Consider the following 22458-nt stretch of genomic DNA (forward strand, 5'->3'; position numbering starts at 1 on the left):
AATGGAAAGCTAGAGGAGCAGAACTTCCACTCCACTTCAGGAGATATCATCACCAGTTTGTATGCTCTACAGAGAACCTCTCTCCAAAACTTCTCAGGGCAGAGAGCAGGAAAGAGTCTAAAACTATCCCCATGCATGAAAAGCCACGCAGTTCTCTGAGCTTTCTGAAATTCTTCTGGTTGATGGCTCACATAGTGTTAACTTGCAGTGATGTAACATCACCACGTGCAGGTGCTACCAATGGCCTCCGTGCACGTTCTTTGCCAACCAGCTTCTTAGGTGGCTTAGCACCTAAGCACGTGAGCATGTTCTGAGATACTCAGCACATATCTCAGAACGTAACTCTAAGACTTGCATATCGGGGTGAGCCTCAGAAATGATTCTTTAATCATGTACCTGACTTCAACCTCCATTATCTTCTGGCAGGTATTTACTGACTTCACCAAACTGCAGATGCCATCAATGGAAAGGTGGTTTTGACTGAGACTAAGAAACAGAAAAAAAGACAAATCACACATGCTCTAAGTACCAGGGAGGACCATCCTGATGAAAGTGGCCATTAATATATCTCAAAAGTGGCACACTGGAAGAGACCACTGTTTCTGAGAAAGGGGTTTTAATGAAAGGGCAACTGTAACACTTCAGTGGACTCTGAACAGTCTCACGGGTAGGACTCATCCTTCCTTGAGAGTGCTCAGGGAGGCCTTCACCACCTTGAGTCCTGCTCAGCATCCCTGCAAGGCCTGTGCCAAAAAAAGGGCAGTCTGGTTTTGTACGAGGCAACACTTACTCCAACTGCTTCAAAATTGATATCCAAGGGAGGCTTTTCAACAGCCAACTGCAGCCTTCATCTCCAAGGTTGTTACCTGATAAGCTGAGACATTTTCCAGTTAGTGGGGACTGTTTTAAACAGCATAAATAACAAAACCCTCAACATCTCCTTGCTTTCTCTCTCACACATTTTTTTCTTGCCCGGGCTGCTGCTCTCTCCCAGAGCAACCAGAGCAACCCCCCTGTCTCCTTGCTTCTCTCTGCAACTTGGGACACAGAATTTTATTCCTAAGGCAACATTCCCCATCTTTTAGCATGCCTTCTTCCTCTGACTTCTCCCAGAAGTGTGGGTGGCCTTAGGAGACCAAAGGGACAATGCACAAACGATCTGTCATCCCTCCAGGATTCTCCAGAGCTCTCTCAGCTCCATGTTGGCTCCAGCATGACGCACTGCTTCATTAGCAGGGTCCGCTCTGCAACCAACACCTCGTTACAGCCCCACAGAGCCAGAGGTTGCAGTTGTGACAGCAGCCCCACAGTTACTCAGTGCCCATTTCCTGAACCACTCTAGAAATCCCCACCCAAGATCCCAAGAAGCCTAACGAGGACAGCTGGGATCCTTCCTCAGGGCCCCACGTCCTTCAGCCTCTCCACAGCACATCCCCTGCTCCTCCCACCACCTGTAGCCACACAACAGGAAGGAAATGGGGCACTTACTCCACTTCTGAGAGACGGGGACAGCTCTGAAGAATGGCAACAATCTCCTCTGCATGTTGAGGACACAGGCTGAGCCCCTGCAGGCTGTGAACAGGAAGGGCAATGAGCAGTGACGGGATGGTGGGCCCCAGGCTTTCCTGGCATCCTCATCTCCAGGCCAAGAGGCACAGGCCAGTGCCGGGAGATGGGGGCTTTACTCCCTGCTCTGCTGCACAGTCCTGGGCTTGCTGCTTTGGCTCCCCATGCTCCCCATGCAGGAATGTGGAGGGCTGCACCTGGAAAGTGCTGGGCAAGTGCAAAGCTTCGTTCCAGAGCTGCCTGGCACCATCAGCCGCGCGACGGAACAGATGCGATCGTTCCCAGGGACATTGTGCAGCTTCCACGTCCTCGCACAACATGCCCAAGTTCTCTTATTTTGAGGAGAGGCAGGAGTATCTTCTGGAGCCCTGGCCTTTGGTAACTACAAGAATACATGTTGTGTATGGCCAAAGCACCACTGCCTCTCGGGCTATAGAGCCCAACACAAAAGAAATGAAGCCACTAGTACGGTCAGACAAGGATTTTTGCTTTTCTTTTAATTCACTGATTCAAGTTTATCTCTAGTGTTTTCTTATGTGGAAATACACTTGTTACTTAAGGACAAGCACAGCTGATATTCTTGTCTTTCTGTGGTACCTGTCATGTGAGGATCACATTAACCAGTGGGAATTTCAGTGCCTACTCTTACCTTAACTTCATGTGCCTAGTTTGAGTCACATGTTCTTTATTCTCTTCCCCTCTGAAATCCGAAGATCTGCAAAAAGGCAAAATGTTTGGCCTTGAGTATTACTTCACAAAGCATCTGAGGACTCAGGAGCTGGATAGTATTTTGGGGAGTCTTTTTTTAAAGAAGCCACGGGGCCTGTGTTCTCCTGCCCAGCCCTATCTGCAATGATTGAAAAGTTTGCAAGAACCCAAAGACCTCTCTCAGCACAAGAGATGGGATTTCACAGAATATCTGAATCAACTGCACAAGCAGAGAGAGCACAGCGGGCAACCAGCACAGGGGCAGAGGCTTTGGCTCTGCTACTGTCCGTACACAAATCTCCATCAGCTTTGCAACAGAAAGGCACCACTTCTGACTTACAGAGGTACCAAGGAACTGCCTTTGTGGACCTGGCCAGTAGATCTATGCAAACACCTCCCCTTTGGTTTACTTTCTCCAGTCAATCCTGTTGCTGGGGTGGTTACAGGGACACCAAGCTGATGGTTTGCATCAGCATCACCCTAAATAAAGCATGGCAGCAAGGGCAATTTCTTACCTTGGGGCTTTCCCGGATTGGCCGGAAAAATATATTATCACGGTGTCCTTCCTGAAAATGAGATCCAAGTCAACATCAGGGCACAGCTGGAAGGATGACATTTCTTTTGCAGATATGCTCAGCAAGGACTGGGTTTGGGCTGTCTGCTAAAGAGGGCCTTGACATCTTCCATGCGAGCATGTTCTCACAGGCAAGCCAAGAGCAACAGGACACCCAAATGTTGGACTGGGGCTTCAGCACACACAAAGAATAGCAGTTAAATAGAAATGGGTCTTTTGTGAGGCTGGCAAAGTGTTCCCCAAAACTCCATTCCAGCAAGAAGAATGGGGGAAAAGCTGCATGCAGTACAACTTCCCTTGAGTTACAGCAGGGATTAATTTGGCTTGCTGAAGTTGCAACACGAGACGAACACAAGAGTTCAGATTCAAAAATACTCCCCCTTCTCTGTTATTCTGGATATTTGAAAACATCAAAACTCATCATTTAAAGACACACTGAGATACAGCTACTTAAATTCATTTCCTTTCACTACACCAAGCTGATTTACAGCAAATTTTGTGGTGGCCAGGAAAGAACTGTGGCTCAGTTGGTTTATTGCAGAGCTTAAAACATAACCTTAGATCCTCTTACATATGAAGCGATATTACTCACTGCAAATCAATTTCTAAATCAAGGATAAAAAGATCTACTAATATATATATAAACAGTAAGCCCATAAAATAATTTATTCAAATAGTGTCAATCTGACAACAGAAGAAAAGAACAAAACTCGTTTTCCATTGATTTTGTTTGCAACACAATTAAGCTTCAAAACAGACATTTTTCAAGATAACGTATGTTTTTCACCGCTCTCATGCACTGTTACCTGACAAGCAGCTCAGTAGCATTTTGACAGGCAACAATTTCCTTCGCCAAGAGCAGAACAACGTTCAAGGAAAGATGGTTGTAGCTCAAACTGTGAATACCAGGAGAGCATAAAGTCAGGTGCTGGACCAATAGCACACTCCTTTGGCATGCAAAAGCTTCGCACCCCAATCATGCTGAAGCACAAAAGTGCCTCCAAAATTTTAGGATTTTTGCATTTAAAACCCAATGAAGACGTTACCAGACCACAGGTTTTCCCTCCCAGTTACTGTTCCCATGAATTTAGAATAAGAGAGAATTCCAATATTTGCTACAGAAGCATCAATGATCATTTTTGACCCAAATGTAAGGGATACACTTATGACTATGGCACTGACCCATACTGCAGAGTTAAACTCTTATTGTAAGAAATCAAGCAATTTAAGTATGGCACATTAAAAAAGAGTGTTCTAAACCCTCACGTTTAAAACCCTTTTGAAACATGATATTAGCAAACTGAGGATTTATTTGTTGACCACACACTTACGCTGTTTTGACTTCTCTTGACATGAGACATGAAGTCTTGCTCCTACAAATCCTGTATCTGTTTTCAGGGCTACTATTCCCACAGACTTCCAAGGTCTAAATAGGTTTAAATCCTTTTACTCACTCTATTTTCTGTAGCTTTTCCATTCTGGAAAACACATCCATCACCCTCTTCACCTCCAGGTCCCGTATCCGATTGTCCTGCAAGCTACACGTAGATTGTCCCATGATTATCCCAGGTCCCCGAGAAACGAGCAGCTGATTTGGGTGGCATTGCCACCACACACACACTCACTTCATTTCCTCCAGCTGGAGGCAATGTGAGGAAGCCTGGACCAGGTCAGATAACCCCTTGGCTGTGATGATCCCACCCGTCAGCCTGGAAAAGAAAGAACTGTTCAACAGAAGCACGGGAGACACCAACATGCCTTGGAGCATGTGGCAAAACTTCTTGCAGATGCGTGCCTGAATCACAGCCTCAGTTTTTCAAGCAGGGCAGAATTTGCCCTGGTGGTATCTCTGCACGTTCATCCATTGCAGCTCACAGACTCTTGTGGGCGCCAGGCACTGTTCTCTTCCCCACTTTGCCATCTGCAGAAGGCTAACAGGAAAACCTGCCCTAAACCACTTCCAAAAGAAAGCTTGGCTTGTAACCATGCCCACACACTTGCCTCAGCCACTGCAGAGAGCTGCCGTGGCTCCTGTCCAGACCTCAAAATCCAGGTGCAGTCTCCCACCTGCTTTCCTCTCATTTGCACAGCCAGGCCATATCTAAATCCCACCGTTCTTCTCTACTGATTCAGCTTTTCCAGCTCTCTCCATTTTGCTAAGCTGCCAAGACACCAGGACATTACAGTGTCCAAGAGTATCAAGGCCTAAGTGAAGTCTCTCCTCCCTTATGTGAAGGTATTTCTGTAGAGACTCATAGCAAAGCACTTACTCAAGCTAACTGCAAGCCCTTCCTCATCTCGTTCCTCCCCTTCTTCCACCAGCTTTATGGAAAGGAAGCCTGCAGTTTAACCCTGGAGTCCTCCCATGAGTTCTCCTTGCCCTTGCAGCGCCTGTCCGAATAGAGCTTGACCAAAACTCCAAAACAGAGCAGATCAAAACAGTGTTTCCCGAGCTTTTTGGGGGCAGGGGAGAGCCAACTTCTGGCAGTACCTGTGGGCAATAAAAACAACTCCTCTCTGCCAGATGCAGACACGTGTGTGTGTGTGCAGAGTGAGTCTTTGGTTTCCAAAATATGCCCTGACTGCCAGTATCTGGTGGCACTACCGGGCAACAGACTGAAGGGCAAGTGCTCCTTAAGGAAGCTCCTGCCTTTTCTTGGATGCTGTGGACCACAAATGCTCTGCTTCCTTACTGAACTTGTACTTGCCACCCCTGTTCTTCCAGCAGCCCACAATACAACGCTCCTCTTGGCTTTGGGTGGCAGCACAAAACAGGAACCACATCTCTGTGCTGCTCCCTCTGACTCCAGATAGGCTTAAAGGGAGCAGATGCAACTAAACAGCAAGATGGAACCGCAGGAGAAGCAGCCCTGGCCTTACCCGTGAACACTTACTCGAGCTTCTTCAGGCTCCCCATTTTCTGAAGGCCCCTGGAAAGAGCAGCAGCAAAGTCATCACCACATCTTCTACTCCGAAAGCTAAAACATGAAGAAAAAAGTAAACACAACAAAAAACAAAAGAAACTATCCCACTGAATAGGTTAAAATAGAGTAAAATGGGAAACTCATTGAATTGCTTTCAAAACAGCTGTTACATCATTTTCTGTTTTGCAGCAGCTTTATCTTTTCACACAACAATCAGTTACATCTGTGATGGGAGGCATTAGTAAACAGCACCATATAGTGCCTTTAGAGTATAACGTAAGAAAGAAAGCAGCTGACATGCTTGAGGACCCAGAGCCTTCCCCTTCCCTTCCAAGACAGAGTCCTCGGAGTGTGCATATTGTGAGGACCGTAACTGTAGGCAGGCACAGACTCCAGGGTGCATGAGTCTGGGAAGGACTCTCAAAAAAACCACCCCTTCCTGTCTCACCAAGCTCAGATGTCTGCCTTGTCTGTCCTTTGGAAGCAGAAGACACTACGCACTGCCCTAAGGTTCTCTGTCAGATACCTAAGTGGCTGGGATGCCTCATCAGACAGCTTTTCTGCCAGGTAACCCAATGATATTGCTCTCCTCCTTAACAGAAGGATCGACTGCTGACCTTTTTACAGTGATTTCTATATCCAGGTTTTCACGTTTCTGTTCATGTTTCTCTACTTTGGAGCAGACAGGGCATTTTCCTTCCACCTTTTCACATAACTCTGTAAAGGTATAAAATTCCCCATTCTTGAACACCTTCATCAGGGGAACTCCAGCCTGATATGTCTGTCATAAAGCGCAGAGCCAGGTACACTCCTTTGAACCTTCTTCTAGTAGGTCAAGATGGAGAATTCCCACCCACCTCCTTCTCATTTTCTCTACATTCACATTCATAAAAATACGGAATGAGATCAGCCTTGCAACAGGATCCCAAGAGATTCTCCTTGAATAGCTCTTCCAACACAGCAATAAAGCATTGATTGGGTGTAGTTCAAAGAGCAGTGGTGGCCTCTTGCTCATCTAACTTCTGGTGATTGCACTTAGATCACAGTTCTCTCCTTTGTATGTTAGAGCCTTCCTACTTTTCTAATGTCAAGAAATACATACCATTTGCACCCTTATCTGTTGGGCTAATTATCTTCTTGTTTGATTGCTTTGGTCAAAATAAAGAACAAAAAGAAGAAAAAATAACCAGAATGGATTTATCACCTTAACATCCTTCAATCACTCATAAATTCATTATTAAATGCTTTTTTCAGTGCCAAAGATAGGCTATAAAGAGCAGAATTTCTCTTTCTTTTAAATCATAAATGCCAGTTTTGCCCTCCCAATCCCTTAACCCCCTCTCTCCCTCTCTCAGCCCATCAGTCCAAAGCACACAATATGCTTACCTCAAGCGTGCCACATTTTTACAGCTGGCCAGAATCTCCAAACACTCAATGTCCATGGGACATCCTGCAAAATCCAGGCGAGTCAAATCCTGGCCTGAGTTTATGACAAAAACCAAAGCTGACATGTCCAGGGGCGTCAGTCTAAAATTCTTAAACTCGTACTTGAAATTCGGCAGGCTCCCAATGTGCTGCGCCACTTCCAGGTCCTGCGTTTCAAACGTGCAGTGACAGAGCTCAATGACCTTAGGCCCTGTCAGGTTCGTGGCTGCCAGCCTCTTGAGCGACTGCAGGATGGAATCCTGCTTATCCTGTACCCAGGCTTCGTCTTGTTCAGCCAGCAACATGAGGAATGTCCTACACTCTTTGGAAGACAGGCCTGAGAGAAAGATGTGAAAACTCTCCACGAACTCGGTCTTGGCTTCGTTCTTTACAGTCCACTTTGATTTCAAAGAGAACTTCTTCTTCAGGTAGTTCTTGTCTACTTTCTTACTTACCATGAGACATAGTGCTGCAAAAAACTCCTGCAAGCTCAAGTGCACAAAGGCATAGCCAGCCTCTGGGAGGCCACCACTTGTCTTCACCTCAAAGACAGTCAGCAGTCCATGCAATGAAGCAAATTCCTTCACGTGCTCCGGAATATCTCCGACATAAAATACAAGCTTCTTGGCTTCCAGGCCTTTCAAGGCAAGATCACACAGACCCAAAATGGCCTTCTTGTTGCAGTTCAGCTGAGTCTCCTCACTGCCTGCATGCTCTCCCTGATGTTTGTTTATGAAGATGAGAAGCATTTTGATATAAAATTGTGTCATAGTCTGAGGAAGCTCCACACTCATCTGATGTTTAAGGAGCAAATATTCCAGACAGATGCAGACAACGTAACATAGAGCAGGGATCAGGCACATGCTGAGGAGCTTTGTGTTGTTCTTCAGGTGAGCAATCGCTTGTTCTTTGAAAGAATGCTGATGAAAATAGTGGCTGACATATTCATCAACTTTCTCATGGTCAAATCCCCAAATTTCTGCTAGCAAATCAACTGTGTTTAGTAAGAAGTCAGGTAGTCTCTGAGGTCGGCTGGTGACCAACACCGTGCAACCAGGTAGGAGTTTTCCGTGACAGAGGTCTGCAAAGAGCTCAGATATAGACATAGGGGACAGAAGGGCCGGGCATCCCTGAGAAGAGGATGGCACGTCCATGTTACCTGCAAACTCATCCAGCCCATCAAAAATGATCAGTGTACGCTGGGCATTTTCCAAGAGGTGCTGGAACACTGCATCAGGGCTGTCTTCTGGCTGAAGAAACAAGTCAAACAAAAGTTCCTTCAGAGTCAATTTTCTTTTCAATAAATTCAGCTGCCGAAACTCAAACAGGAAAGTGAGGAGAAACTGATGCAAGACACCTTCTGCCCATTTCTGATAGATCCTGTGCATTAGCATGGTTTTGCCTGTACCTGGTTTGCCAAACAGAAAGATCACTTTTGTGGCACCCGACGGAGCAACACTGTTAAACAGATCTGACACTTTCACAGCTGTATCCACACATTCCTCTGGTTCTGGAGTAGCTGCTACATCCTCCCGGGGCTTATCTGTTTTCTCTTTTAATCGAGACGCTTTGCTCCGAATAACCAGGTTGACGAAGGCTTGGTTGAATGTCGGGGGCTGCATTTGTCCCCGTGACGCTGGTCTGGCTGCTCTTCTACTGCCATAGCGTTGGCGGACTGAGTTGATGAGGAGATGTCGGTACCTTTCAGCTGAGTCTGAGGGAGAAGACGGCAGGGTGAGAATGAGGGCAAAGATGTAAGTAAGTTCTCAGCCATGAGTGACCAGAAATACTGCCACTTGCACACAAAGGAACACTAGCCCACATCAGGGGCTGTTCCGTGAAACCAGCCAGAAATGACAAATTTTGGAAGCATAAAAACAACCCATGATTTCCTCAACTTTGTTTTGCCCAGGAGCTGAAAGAGGAGAGGAAAATTCAAGAGAATGAAAAAAAAAAAAAAAAAAAAAGGCCGGGGGGGAGGTGAAATAGTTTCATACAAAGTCCACCCGTGCCAGCCTGTGCCACACTTGCTCAACTTTCTGCATTTTGCAATGGACCTTTCTTGCCTGTTGAGGCTGTCTTTGGAGATTTTGTAACATGGGATTTCCTCATTTCTTCCTTCCCTCCACACTTCCCCCTCCCAAGGTCTCTTTTCAGGACTACATACTTCTTTTTGCTGCTTCTATGCACATTGTTCAACGTGCATTTGAAACAACACTCCAAGCCAAACACTTGGCCCTGGGGATGGCAAGGAGCAGCACAGCAGTACACCAAGCCAAATGCAATAATAAATTAACAAGCAAACCAAGCAGACTCCGTTCACGACAAGTAACCAACTGTGTGTGTACATAAAGCACGTGTTGCTGCTCTCCAGATTAATAGGACAGATGCACATAGTGGAAATCACCGTCTGAGGCTCCCCGGGGGCACTTTGAAATCTGTGGGTCCCAACAAGCACCAGGGAAGGTGAGGAAGTTCCCCAGGAGGAGCCACCTCTACAATATGAGGAGGTTTGGCACTTTTCTGTGCTCAGCAAAGCACTGAGGGTGCTCGTCACCTCTGCCACCTGCATCCTTTCTCCTTCGGTGGAGTTTAGTATCTCTGAAATGGAACTGATGTTTGCCTGTTAAATGTGGTGTCCCATTGCCCTTCTGTTTTATAATCTGTCACATTAGAAGTTTATGCAGCCACAAAACGTACGTTTTGTTTGAGAAGAACCAAAAAAGGAGGGTTATCTATTGGGTGTTTTTGGGAGGAAGTTGAAGAGGGCCTTCCTCAGAGGGGAGCACCCCACTGTTCTCCTCCCACAGCATCTACATACCCAGTCGCTGCTGTTTAGCATCTTTATCACTTGTAGAGCTGCTGCTGTGGCGGCGGCGGCGACCAAACCCTGCAAATGGAAAAGTACAGGCAAGTCATGGTAGGGCTTTGAGTGTCACCTTACGAGAGCTCAGTCCTGGGCAACCTGCTCCAGCTTATCCTGCCTGAGCAGGAGGGTTGGACCACATGATCTCCAGAGGTTCCTTCCAACCTCAACCATTCTGTGATTCTATAACTGAAGAGGAGGTGCAGCTAAGTAGAGAAAATCAGCTTGGGATGGTCCTCAAGAGACTAATCCATTTCCTTGGCCAAGACAGAGTACACCAGAGTTCTTGCAGGCAACATCGGTGTCTAGGCCCTTTTAAAGACCTTCAGTAAGAGAGGCCCCTCAAGTACTCTAGGCAATTAATTCCAACCCTTCAGTTTAGACAGTGCTTCCTAGTAGATAATGTCCAACTTGTCTGCCATAGTATGAGTCACTAGTTTCTTGCTCTACTACAGACACAGGCCCTCTAATTTGGACATTCTTAGTAGTGATGGAGATTCACTACCTTTCTGGGACAAATAACCAGCTATGAGGAGTCAGCATTTATCTAATACTGGAATATGACTTTGATTTTGCTTTACAGAGCCGTCAATGTCCAAATTTTATTACTCACAGCCAGCAACACCTGGGACATCAGGAACAACAGGCTGTGATAGTGCAAGCTGCTTGTGGAAACCTGGCTTGGAAATTTTTTTGTAGGAAATAATGCGAGTTTCCAAAGGCACATTTTGGCCTAAGATGCTAAATTTAACACAAATGATGCTCAGATCCTTTTGCTCAATCGGCCCATTTGGTGAGGAGCATCATGCTAAGCAGTGGCAGAACCTTAGCCAGGGAGTACCACACAGGCCTTATCTGAGGCATCCTTGGGACTGATCCTTGAGCATGCGCACACTTTTGAAGGTTCATGCTTTCCTCTGCAATATTTCCTTTTTGAGAACTATTCCAAAGAGCTGCATCCCCACCCCGTCTCAAAGCTACGCACTAGCAAAGTCACAGCCTGACTTGTTTGATCTGTTCATCACTTCTCAGGATTTAAGTCCATCCAAAGCAGGAGAAGCCCATGAGATGAACCTGAAAGACAGCAGTGACAGGGCATATAGAAGACTATAAATACTGCAAGCTCATTGATGGGGCTGCCTGTAGGCTGGGCCCTGGATCTGCCTGGCTTTGAATCGAGAAGAGCACTAGAAAAGCTTTGTTTCACTGGGGGAGCCGAGCAGTGACCGGTTACCTCTGCAGAGCTCATGGCACGTGAGATGCTGCATTTGCACTGCCGGCAGAGGCAGCCTCTGAGTGACCAGCAGAGACTGAAGTGTCTCTGCAACCATGGGAATGGGTAGGACTGCAAATGGCAGAGTGAGATTGAAAGAGGGGAACACCCCCGGAGATGGGCAGGAGCTCGCTCCTCAGGGAGCACCGCTGTGACGTGGCTCAGAGCTCTCCCGGCACAACCCGGAGCCGCTTCTCCTCCTTTCTGAATCTGCGGGAGTTGTGCAAGGCGCAACCCAGCGTCAAAGCCACACTGCCACCTGCACTAGGCACCTCTGCAGGACCCAAGGCCTGCACTGGGCTCCCTGCACCCGTGGGCTGCCCAGCTCAGGAAAGGAGCTTGCAAGACTCCTTGGGGTTGCAGCCTGCAGAGCAGCAGGGCTCACTCCCAGCTGCTCCGCTTTCCTCCGGTGCATGTTCCAGGGGTGCAAACCGCAGGCAGCCTTCTGTGCAAGCAGGAATCAGCAGATAATCTGGATTCCTTTTGCTGCTGTCACCACCATTCATCCCCTCAGAAGGCTGCCAGCCCTAGTCACCTCTTTTCTTTCTGCTACGAGACCATTCACATGGGCAGGGCAGCAGGGCTGGTGCTTCATTTCTAGAAACCAAACACCAGGTGACTAAAGCAGCAACTCAGAATTTTATTTAGCAGCCCTTGATGCTTTTCATGACTGTTATATGGGCACCCAGACACACTGCTCAGTAGGGACACGTAATCTTGAGCATTTTCACTTTGCAGCAAAGGCTGTGAACTGTTTTTTAGGTTTGATGCCGATGCAGAGCACACGGGGAAGCAGCAGGTGGTCTGACAAATCTCTCATTTCCTGACCTGCACCGTATGGGAAGGCCTCCATCCTAAATTCATCTCTGCAACAAGCCCTAGAAAGACGATTACCCGTGCTTTTAAGCTCTCACTCTGTCTCAAACGGAGAGTAGCCTCTGGAACCATCTCCAAAATGGTTTCTGCTGGATCAGCTCTAGATTTATGCATCTTCTCTGTCTTCAAGAGTCAAATCAACATCCTCCACCTACCAATGAGTCAACTGCACCAACGGCAGAGAGAGACAGGGGAATTTCCTTGCTTAGTGAAACAGAAGTGAATGAATCCTTAGCAAAGTTAGGGCCAAGGGGACTTTCTGAAACACAGGGAGAGGAAATGAAACAAGGGAGATTCATCTGGAAAGCATGGAGAACTGGGAAAAAAAAAAAAAAGCATAACTTGAAGTTGCGGTGAGTTTTGCCCCCAACTTCACCAGCTGCGTGGTCTGTATGTCGCAATATGCGGGATATTTGCAGCCCTGCCCAACCCAGCCCTTGGGGAGAGACAGGAGTAGAGCACCCAGGGCCCATCCAGCCTTACCTCTTGGCACACACAGCCTGGCACTCTCACCTGTGCATACTTCTTGCTTCTGGCTTAAATTACCTAAAAGAGTGGAAATGGAAATAAATGAAATGTTGTTATTGCTGATGTCCTGCTCTTGAAATCTAGAGTGCTACTGGCCAAGCAAAAAAATGAAGGGCAAGTAGCTCACAACACAGACAGCAGGACAAAGCAAAGGGGCTGACACAAAGCAGCCAGATTTCAGGCTTCCCACCTAATCTTCTTTCAACTTGCCCTGAAATAGAGTTACTTTCTGCTTTCAGGCAAAGACTGAAATAGGTCATTGTATCTCATGCAAAGTCAGCATGTGAACTGCTTTGGCTGATGAAAAACCACCCTGAAGCCCCAAAGGGGAGTCCCTGCTCTGCCCAGTTTCTGCATTGAGATGCTCGGATGATGAAACCTTGGTAGCATTACCTTGCAGGCCAACCAGGGACCTCCTCTGACTCTGCATAAGGAGAAGTGCTGAAGCAAGGAGGCTCGAGCTGCCAGGAAACCCCAGCAAGCAACCAAGAACAAGGCTTCAGTGGGCACGCGCCCTGTGCCACGGCCACAAACAGAATCCATTCGACGGTTTGAATAACTCAGCCCTGTCTCTACATGCCACGCAGAGCAGAGCAAGCCACTTTCAGTGCTAAAAGACTTGCTTCAGCTCTTCCTCCAGCGCCCATCTCAAGCCCTGCTCTCATCCCTTGGTATGTGCATGCCTGTTCATGCAGCCGTTCAGCGCAAACTAAGCTGCCGAATTGATCTGTACCTAACCTATCCATTACTGCTCCTCAGATGGGTTTTAACCTGAATTAACTCTCCAGTCTTGTTCATCCTGTGGCCTCACAAGCTCTCTTCTCTAGGAGGAATTTTATGAAATGATTATGACAGTCTTGCACACTCCCTGATCTCAGCTGCTTCTACCACTTCCCATAGCAAGGGTGATGCTCATTGACCCCACACGAGCCCGTTTTGGGGGTTCAGCTGACTGAGATGTATTCACTTGTGTTTGTAGCTCTTGTTCCCTGCTAGTCTGGCAGAGCCATCTGAAGACAAACTTGGGCATCTGGCAAAACCTGAAGGGCAGTTGCACACTTGCCTGATCTAAGACTGCTTTGCTGCTGCAAGGGGTGGCCCTTTTGTCTCCTCACCAAGCCCCAAGACCCACCCAACTCCTTGGGACAGCCTTTGCCTTCACACAGCCATGCAGGGAACCAGAATTAACTGAAAATGTCCCACAGACTAAAAAGAAAAGCAATTAATCTGCAGCAGCATCAGTGACACTAGTGTGTTAGACAGCTGTGAGAGAATTGCCCGACAAAGGGGAAATTGGAAAAAAACTAGGTCCTAACAGAAGTTACAGCATTACAGAGGTTTGCTTGAGGTAAGAGACAAGTTATAAATTCCAGGGTGGTTGGTATGTGCAGAATCTACTGCTCCACGATTCCCGTGGCAACACAATCTGCCATCCTAGCACACATCAATGAGAGTAAATGAAGAGGGGAGCAGGACGGAGACACCATGGCCAAACTTTGCTGGCTTCCCCACAAAAGGGATCACCTCATGGTGCCGTGCAGACGATGAGTGAATGGAGGGTGGAGTGGGGTGAAGACACCGCAGCCAGACTCTGCTGTACTCCCACACAGTACGATAAGATGTCTGGTGCTGGGCCAACCATGGTGGCAGATCAGTCCCTTCCGATGGACTTTGCTCAAAATTCTCCTCCTTCTAACCTCATTATAATAGCAATACACAACCCCATCCCAGAAGTTACCCACTTCCAAGGAACGACCACTCTTCATGAGCACCCTCTCTAGATTTTCTATTAACTCAGGAGACTTTTATAAACCAATGAATAATGAAAGTAAGTATGGCTAGAGTCACTCAAGCTCCACCTAAATATAAAAGAAAATATATAAAAGGTGAACTAAGGAGGCATAGAGAAATAGGAAGAATGTAAGGAAGGTAAGAACTGGGGAAGGAGGAACAGGGAAAGGAGGAAGAGGAATTAAGGAAGAAGGAAGAGGAGAGAGGGAAGACTCCATCATAACTTCTGGATCAGACGACAGGCTGAACCCCTTTCCTCCCCTCGGGTCAGGACACTTCCTTGAGGAGGCTCCTCGAGGCTGAGAGCCCTCTCCCATCTCTTGGGTGAGGGAGGATTGCACCTTTGTACACTAGGCACCAGCTGAGAACCCCACCCTGCAGTAGAGAATTTCCTGTGCTGACATCTGAAACCTGTTTTCTAAATGTTGCATTTGAATAAATTGTGCTATTCATGAACTCCACTACTTATTTTGAAGGCAATCAGACCTACAGTCGACAGGTTGTTCACAAACCCGATACTGCCAAAGTCGGGCCTGGAGCTGATCATGCTATTGTGAACTCGACTACTTGCTTTGAAGGCAATTGGACAAGACAGTTGACAAGCTGTTTGTGACCCTGATACTGCCAGAGCTGGGCCTAGAGCTGATCATACTATTTGTGAAATCGATTGGCTGTTTGGAAGGCGATCGGATCTGCAGTTGACAGTGAATCCGAAACTGCCAGAGTCAAGCTTATAATTGACCACACTATTCGGGAACTCAATTTGCTCCTAGGAAGGCAACCGGACCTGCGGTTGACAGACAGTTCGTGAATCCAGTACTGCCAGAGTCGGGCCTATAGTTACCACAGTATTTGGTATCCCTATTAAGAGATGAGTCTGGCCACCCCCAGTCCCTCTAACTTTTGAGGATCATCTGCAACGCAACGGGATTCATCTCTTACCAAATTTGTTCCTCCATCAAACCGCAACAACAGCACACCACACTCAAACCAGGATAAGCCAACCCCAAAGCCTAAAAAAAAAATAACCTTTTATGATACGTCACTGCCTTTAAGGGTTAAAATCTGCTCCGCTGTTCTAGTTGCCACCCTCTCGACTCTGCAAAAGTAGCTGCTGCTGCAGTTGGTGAGCAAAGGCTGAGTCAGGATGCAAATCACGGACAGGTTACTGCAAGAAGAGCATTAAGGCTGCTGCGATTGGGATGAGTTCACCACGTGAGACTTCCTGCTAAGCAGAGTGTTAGCAGAAAAGAAGTAATAAATAACTGCAGTAACACAGCAAGGGAGAAAGCCAGTGAGCTGATACCGTAGGCTACGACAAGGAAGAGTGAACAACTTTCAGCAATTTCAAAAGTTTTCTTCAAAAACTATGGAAGATAAAGTTGGGAAAAATAACTTTCTGACCAAGAAATAAGGAGTGAGGCTGAATTATCTGATTAAGAAAATGTTGTCACCAAAAACCTCCAAGCATCACTGCTTACTCTAACATCACTGCTTCCAAGCTTCCCGCTGCTGTGACATGCTCCACTCTCCCAAAAAGCAGCCTGGAATCCCATAGCACAGCACATCCTCTTCCACATATTTCAGATATACCTAATCACCACGTCAAAAACAGCACTTAGTGCCTAGGCAAGAAGACTGTGTTTTTAGGGACTTTTCCAATTTGGCAATCTAGAGGATATGAGCATGCAGGTTCCCATGGGGTCCACAGAAACGTTCCTTTCCTCAATGAGGCCAACTGCTCTTTAAAGAGTGAGCACAGGGCTCCCTTTTGCATGGGTCACTAGCACCTGGCAGGATCAGGACACAAAGGAATGAGCCCAAAGGGATCTCCCTGGATTTCTCTCCTGCTCAAATACCTATTTGTAAAAGGCCATTTTTTAGGGGCAATAACTCTTCTTATTCTGATCTCATTCCTGAAATGATGAGAAAAGATGAGTAGAGTGAGGCAGAAAGAAAGCCGCACCATGTTTCATCAGGTGGCTTGGGCTAAGCTCATAGCTGCCTAGACACCATCAGCGAGTGGAAAACCACATCCTAACAACAAGGGCACAAGGCACTGAATGAGTATGCAAGAGCAATGGTGGCATCACTGCCTCATGCAGTTTGTTGGCTACAGAAGGCCCCTGCACAGGCTGTTGTTGGAGACAGGGAGAGGAAGGTGGCCCAGCTCCGCTACCTTCTCCTGTGCAGCTCATGAGCAGTATCTCCAGGTCCAGGGGGAGGTCACACTCCATGCAGAGGTACTGCACAAACTGCTTCCAGGTGGCAGGGCCAGCCTTCTCCAGCAGGTCAAGGAGCACCAAGACCTTCTCCTTGGGGTCGGTGATGCCATCTAAGCCACTGAGGAGCACCCGTGGGAGGAAGTGCTGGGAGGTCGTGAGCAGCCAGCCAGGACGGTGACTGAGGAACTCCACGAGCTGGGGGCGAGCGCTTGCTATGGCTGCCTCCAAGTTTAGATCATCCATCTGTAAAAGGGGACAGAGAGATGAAGTCAGAAAGGGTAGCAATAGGCATAGGAGCAAGAGGTGTTGATCCACACAACCCTACTCCCAAGTACCCAGCACGGGCCCTTGGTGACTACCCGTTCTTCCACACTTTGATCCACCCAGAGCTACTTATTTGCCCTACTCTCCAGTACAAAGGAGCAAAATCCTGGCCAGAATTTTGTGGTACAGCGATGGGAGCGGTTGCCTGCAAAGTGCCCAATACACTCATACCGCAAGGGAAAGGAACACACAGCAGAACTGTATTTGCTGGGGAACCAGCCAAGAAGAAGCCATGTCAATGGTTCCTCATGCCAAGGGCTCAGGCAGCTGCTCTTGCCTTTCACTTTGTGGGGACAAGCAGAACCTTTCAACTTTGGTGGCAACGTCACCCTTCACTTCTCATGCCAGTTCTCCCTGGCCTTCCTCTTCATTCCCACAGCACGTGTTCTCCTACCTGCTCATGGTGTGGTGAGGCTCCCTTTGGTCGGTCTATGTGCAATCCAGCAGCACATTCAAAGCCAGTGGTGGCTTCCCGTCCATGCCCTGCCAAGAGGCCGAGCTCCTTTTGGCACAGTTTCACCAGGCAGTGGCACTTGCACGCACGCTGCGTGACCGTACGCAGAAGCCTCGCTCTGTGTGAATGCCTAGGAAAATAACGGTGTGAGATGCAGACACAAAGGACAGGCAATTGCACACAGAATCCCAGAAGGGTTGAGGTTGGAAGGGACTTCTAGAGATCATCCAGTCCAACCCTCCTGCTCCAGCAGGGACACCCAGAGCACGGGGCACAGGGTGGCACCCAGATGGGTTTGGAAGATCTCCAGGCAAGGAGACTCCACAGCCTCTCTGGGCAGCCTGTGCCAGGGTTCTGCCACCCTCACCGTGAAGAAGTTCTTCCTCACATGGAGGTGGAACTACCTGTATTTCAACTTACACCCGTTACCCCTCGTCCTGTCACCGGCCACCATGAAGAGCCCAGCCCCATCCTCCCTACAGTCACCCCTCAGGTACTTGAACATGTTGATCAAATCTCCTCTTTTCGTCTCTTCGCCTTCTTTTCTCCAGACTAAACAGGCCCAGCTCACTCAGTGTTTCCTTGTATGTCAAATGCTCCAGTCTATCATCTTTGTGGCTCTCTGCTGGTCCCTCTCTAGCAGCTCCACATCCTTCTTGTCCTGGGGAGCCCAGAACTGCCCCCAATGCTCCAGGCGCCTGCCCAGAGCTGAGCAGAGGGGCAGGATCCCTCCCTGGCCCTGCTGGCAATGCTCCTCCTGCTGCAGCCAGGAGCCCATTGGCTTTGACCACGAGGGCACATTGCTGCCTCATGGTAAACCTGTTGTCAACCAGGACTTCCAAATCCATCTTCACAGGGCTGCTTTCCAGCAGGTCAACCCCGAGTCTGTGCTGGTGCCTGGCGTTATTCCTGCCCAGGTGCAGGACCCTGCACTTGTCCTTGTTGAACCTCAGGAGGTTCCTCTCTGCCCAACGTGTTCATCCTGTCCAGGTTCCTCTGAAGGGCAGCGCAGCCCTTGGGAGTGTCGACCACTCCATCCAGTTTGGTGCCATCTGCAAACTTGCTGAGTGTGCCCTCTGTGCCCTCATCCAAGTCATTGATGAACAACTTGAAGAGCACCGGGTCTGGTACTGATCCCTGGGGGACACCACTGGCCACAGGCCTCCAACCAGACTCGGCCCCATTTATCACCACCCTCTGGGCTCTGCCATCCAGCCAGTCCTCAATCCACCTCAAGGTCCACTCATCTAGTCCACACTTCCTAAGCTTTCCTATCACATGGGTGGAGAAGCTCTGCCTTTGATCCCGGGAAAAGCTGTGGAGCTTTGTCATCTCCATGAGCTGCATCCTCAACTCAGACCAGCAGTAATCGCAGAGTCTGGACGTTTGAGGACCTGCTACTGCTGTGATAAAAATGAGTCACGTGGAACTCTGACTCAGGTCTAAGCCGACATCTTTTCCCCCATAATCCAGCACAGCTCCCTGCCAACTCGGACAGTGCTGAGTTGATGCAGCACCAGAACGCAACTTGGCCAGGATGTGGACCTGGTTCAGCTCAACAAGGGGCAGGTTGGGGATAATCTAGCTGGGCTCTGCTGCCTTCCAGCCCAAAGCTGATGATGCTGCAAACTCTTACTAGTCTCTGACTCCGATGGCCAAAATCATGTCACAAGTTGCCAATTATGTAATACCGCTGTATGCTCTGAATACACCATATCACTGCAGAAGACCATAGTAAGATTCCCATTCTGGATGAAACTTTCGGTATGCGCAACATAAAAAGCAAGCCAGCTCTGACATCCATCAAAATAGGGGTCAAAATCCCAATTTATAAAAGTCCTCTAACCACTCTCATTCAGTAATCTAACAAAAACAACCACCAAATCACATGGATTTGGATGGGAAAATTAGACTTAACCAGAGCCAGTGTTCTCCTCACGCCCTTTCTATGCTGCCAAAAATGCAACCTCTGAACCTTATTAGAAAGGATATTGTGTTTCCTGTTCAAAAAATAATACAAAGTTCACTCTATAGTATAAATTATAGTATACAAATAAAATTATTTGTAATGGAAAAATTAAGAGAAAAATAGAGACACACCAAAAAAAGAAAAAAAAAGAAAAAAAGAAATCAAAACAACAACAAACACAGTTAAGGAAATGACATTTCAGCTACCAGAAACTTTAAAAATTCCCCCTTGTGAGCTTTCAAATTCAAGCTGCTCTTCAAAACAAAGTGCAAAATACCAGAAATTCTCATACAACAAACTTTGGTTCCTAGTGGCTTCACCAGTCAACTTTGAGACACTTATTTTGCTTCTGATTCATCTTTAAAAAAAAAAAACAGACATCCCTGCAGACAGCAGTGGCCTGGCTTTATTCCTCCAATGCCTTAGAACTATCTACCTAATAGAAATGTATTAAAAATAATAATAAAACAGACTTGTCACTGAGGATTGCCAGGAAAATAAAAACATCCAACCACAATGGAAAATGGCTTTCATGCTGCTCCCAGCCATGAAATTTAAAATCAAAATGTTTGCAACCAAATACGTTGCAGATCTCCATTGCCTGATATCTTGCTACAACTTACCCAGGGCGGGGAAAGCCTCCGAAGAGCCCGGCCAAGCCTGAGGGTCGCAGAACACAGGGGCTGTGCAGACCATGGCCATTGCCTTGGTGTCACCGTGCATCACACATCATCCATCAGCTGCCGATTACCGCTGTCTTTGAGCACCTTTGTTTGCCACTCAGTGAAAAAAAGACAGCGAAAATGAAAGTACAAGTAGGAATTCCCCAACTGTAACTGCTCCGATCCTTGGTAAAAAAAAAAAAGGCAGAGAAGCCAAAATGCTCTCAAAAAAAAACAACAAAAACAAAAAAAAGGAGTGTTATTCTTTGAAAAATATATAATAATAAAAACAGATGAAAACAGATGAATAATAACTTAGGTAAGAGCTGGAGTGTTAGTTCGAATCAGGGGATTGTGGCAGTAAACATCCTCTGTGCAGCGAAGTCCTCTTTGTCTTTGGTGAAGATTCTCTCAGGGGAAATACTGATATTGATAGGCACAGGTTTGGTGATCCTAGGAGAGGAGGAAAACCTTATTTTACTGTTTGCACAAAGATGTTACATGATTTTCACCCCAGGAGAGAAAGAGGACCCCGTTTCCCACGGATGAGCCCATCTACCAGAGAAGCTGCCTAGGAAGCTGCAGGTTGACAACAGGGTCCTGAAAGCAGCCAGGTGCCACCTGAAACACTTCTTGAGGTTGTCTAGTGGAATAAAAATAACCCATCCCAGCAAACCCCATATCCCGAGGGGATAAAAGAGGAAAATGCTTGTTTCTTGCAGCCTTCCCCAGAGCATCGTGGTGCAGGAGGAGGCCGCCAGGGCAGCGAAAGGCTGCAGAGCACTGAGTACCCATCTGTGGTGGAGAAGAGAAACTGGGGAGGCCGAAGGCTGGGGGAGAGCAGCTCTTTTCCTTTTTTCCCCCTTTCCTCTGGATTTAAATAATTTGTTTGGGCAGTTCCAGCACAGACAACTTCGGCCCCACTTTCCTTGCAGCACCGTCCTCACTGCGGCAGCGGCTCCTTGGGCTGGGGCTGAAGCCCCACAGCAGCTGGACACGCAGCGCGGGCACCGTGTCACCCCGAGCTGCCAGACAGACCCCACGGACCCCAACGCTCCTTCCGTTCCCCATGGACCCCAACACTCCTCCCGTTCCCCATGGCCCTGTGGGGAGAAAAGGGGGAGACCACAAGAGGATGCGCCTGCCCCAGCCGCCGCCTCTGCCCGTGGCCCCCCTCCATGCCCACCCGGAGCCGAGCCCCGCACTCACAGTGGTGGCAGCACTCCCGGGGAGCAGCGGCCGGAAAGCGAAAGCTGCCGCTCGCCGCGCAGGGACGGCGGCGGCGGCAGCAGCTCTGCCGAGAAAACACGTGTTTGTGTCTGCCTGGGCTCCCCGCCAGGCTCCCGCCGCCGCCGGGCACACACGACGCCCGGGCAGCCTGGACGCCCCCTCTTTGGCAAAACCTGGTGCCTCGTTGGCTGGCACGGAGCGGGGACAGGGCAGAAAGTCACCCCCCTCCAGAGAGGGAAGGTTCTTTGAGATGACTATTGGTGAAACAGCCCCTGCTGCGGCACCCCCAGCCCTGCAGCCCCACGGCATTTGTGCCCCTGCCGCGGTGTCCCCAAGGTCCGCAGCCCCACAGCATTGGGGTGCGCCAAAATCCGCAGCCCCACGGCATCGGTGTGCCCATCGCAACGCCCCGTCATGTGTCCTTCAGCTCCCACCACAGTGTGGATGGTGGCGGGAGCGTGGGGGGCAAGATAAGGTTTGGGGGGTGCTGGAGAGCAAGCTGCAACATCAGCCTGTGCCCCTCCAAGCTGGGCAAACTCATCCCTTGGTCTCGTAGCCACAGCAACTCTGACCACGATGGGAGCGAGGAAGGGCTGGGGAGCCCCATGGCCTCTGCTGCTAAAAGGGTAAGAGGGGAGGAGGCAAGAGCAGCCCCCACTTCAGTCCCACCATGAGACCCATGGGAAGATGAAGGAAGCAACTGAGGGAGACCAAGGGCCCCTAGTCCCACACGTCCTGGGAAGCCCCAGCTTCACCATGCGGCTTCCCAGGGGAGGAGGGCATCGTTCTCTGCCCTTATTGCACCATCATAAACGTTATCAAGTGCAGATAAGTTGGCTTAGGGTTTGCTTTCCAAAGGAGAAGTTTAATTACAAAAAAAAATGCCAGGGAGAAGAGGGGAACAAAACTCACAGTACAGGAAATTAACTGCTCTGCTCCCGATAGATTAATGCATTGGAGGAGGAAGGAACAAGAACCTACTGGCTGGGTAGATAGCTGGAGTTTCTTCTATAACCTCTACCTTACAATTTTTATTGCTCAAGTTTGTGCCAGTGTCTCACCA

General features: G+C 48.4%; 1 protein-coding gene across 1 annotated transcript in view; it reads right to left on the reverse strand.

Moving 5' to 3' along the window:
• Positions 1 to 17011, reverse strand: part of NLRC5 (NLR family CARD domain containing 5) — a 37618-nt gene extending 20607 nt beyond the window's left edge. The window contains exons 1-13 of the mRNA XM_088536464.1: positions 16711 to 17011; positions 12696 to 12758; positions 10019 to 10087; positions 7159 to 8911; positions 5743 to 5826; positions 4474 to 4557; positions 4303 to 4386; positions 3655 to 3744; positions 2790 to 2840; positions 2216 to 2281; positions 1489 to 1572; positions 791 to 874; positions 397 to 486 (exon numbers count right to left, since the gene is read on the reverse strand). Of these exons, the coding sequence (XP_088392590.1) occupies positions 397 to 486; positions 791 to 874; positions 1489 to 1572; positions 2216 to 2281; positions 2790 to 2840; positions 3655 to 3744; positions 4303 to 4386; positions 4474 to 4557; positions 5743 to 5826; positions 7159 to 8911; positions 10019 to 10087; positions 12696 to 12758; positions 16711 to 16999 (2891 nt within the window). The 5' untranslated portion in view covers positions 17000 to 17011. The remainder of the gene's footprint in view (positions 1 to 396; positions 487 to 790; positions 875 to 1488; positions 1573 to 2215; positions 2282 to 2789; positions 2841 to 3654; positions 3745 to 4302; positions 4387 to 4473; positions 4558 to 5742; positions 5827 to 7158; positions 8912 to 10018; positions 10088 to 12695; positions 12759 to 16710) is intronic.
• Between the last annotated feature and the right edge of the window lie 5447 nt (positions 17012 to 22458).

Source organism: Tinamus guttatus, unplaced genomic scaffold (assembly GCF_059628265.1).
Source record: "Tinamus guttatus ecotype Peru unplaced genomic scaffold, ASM5962826v1 Tinamus_guttatus_pri_ptg000674l, whole genome shotgun sequence".
NCBI lineage: Eukaryota > Metazoa > Chordata > Aves > Tinamiformes > Tinamidae > Tinamus > Tinamus guttatus.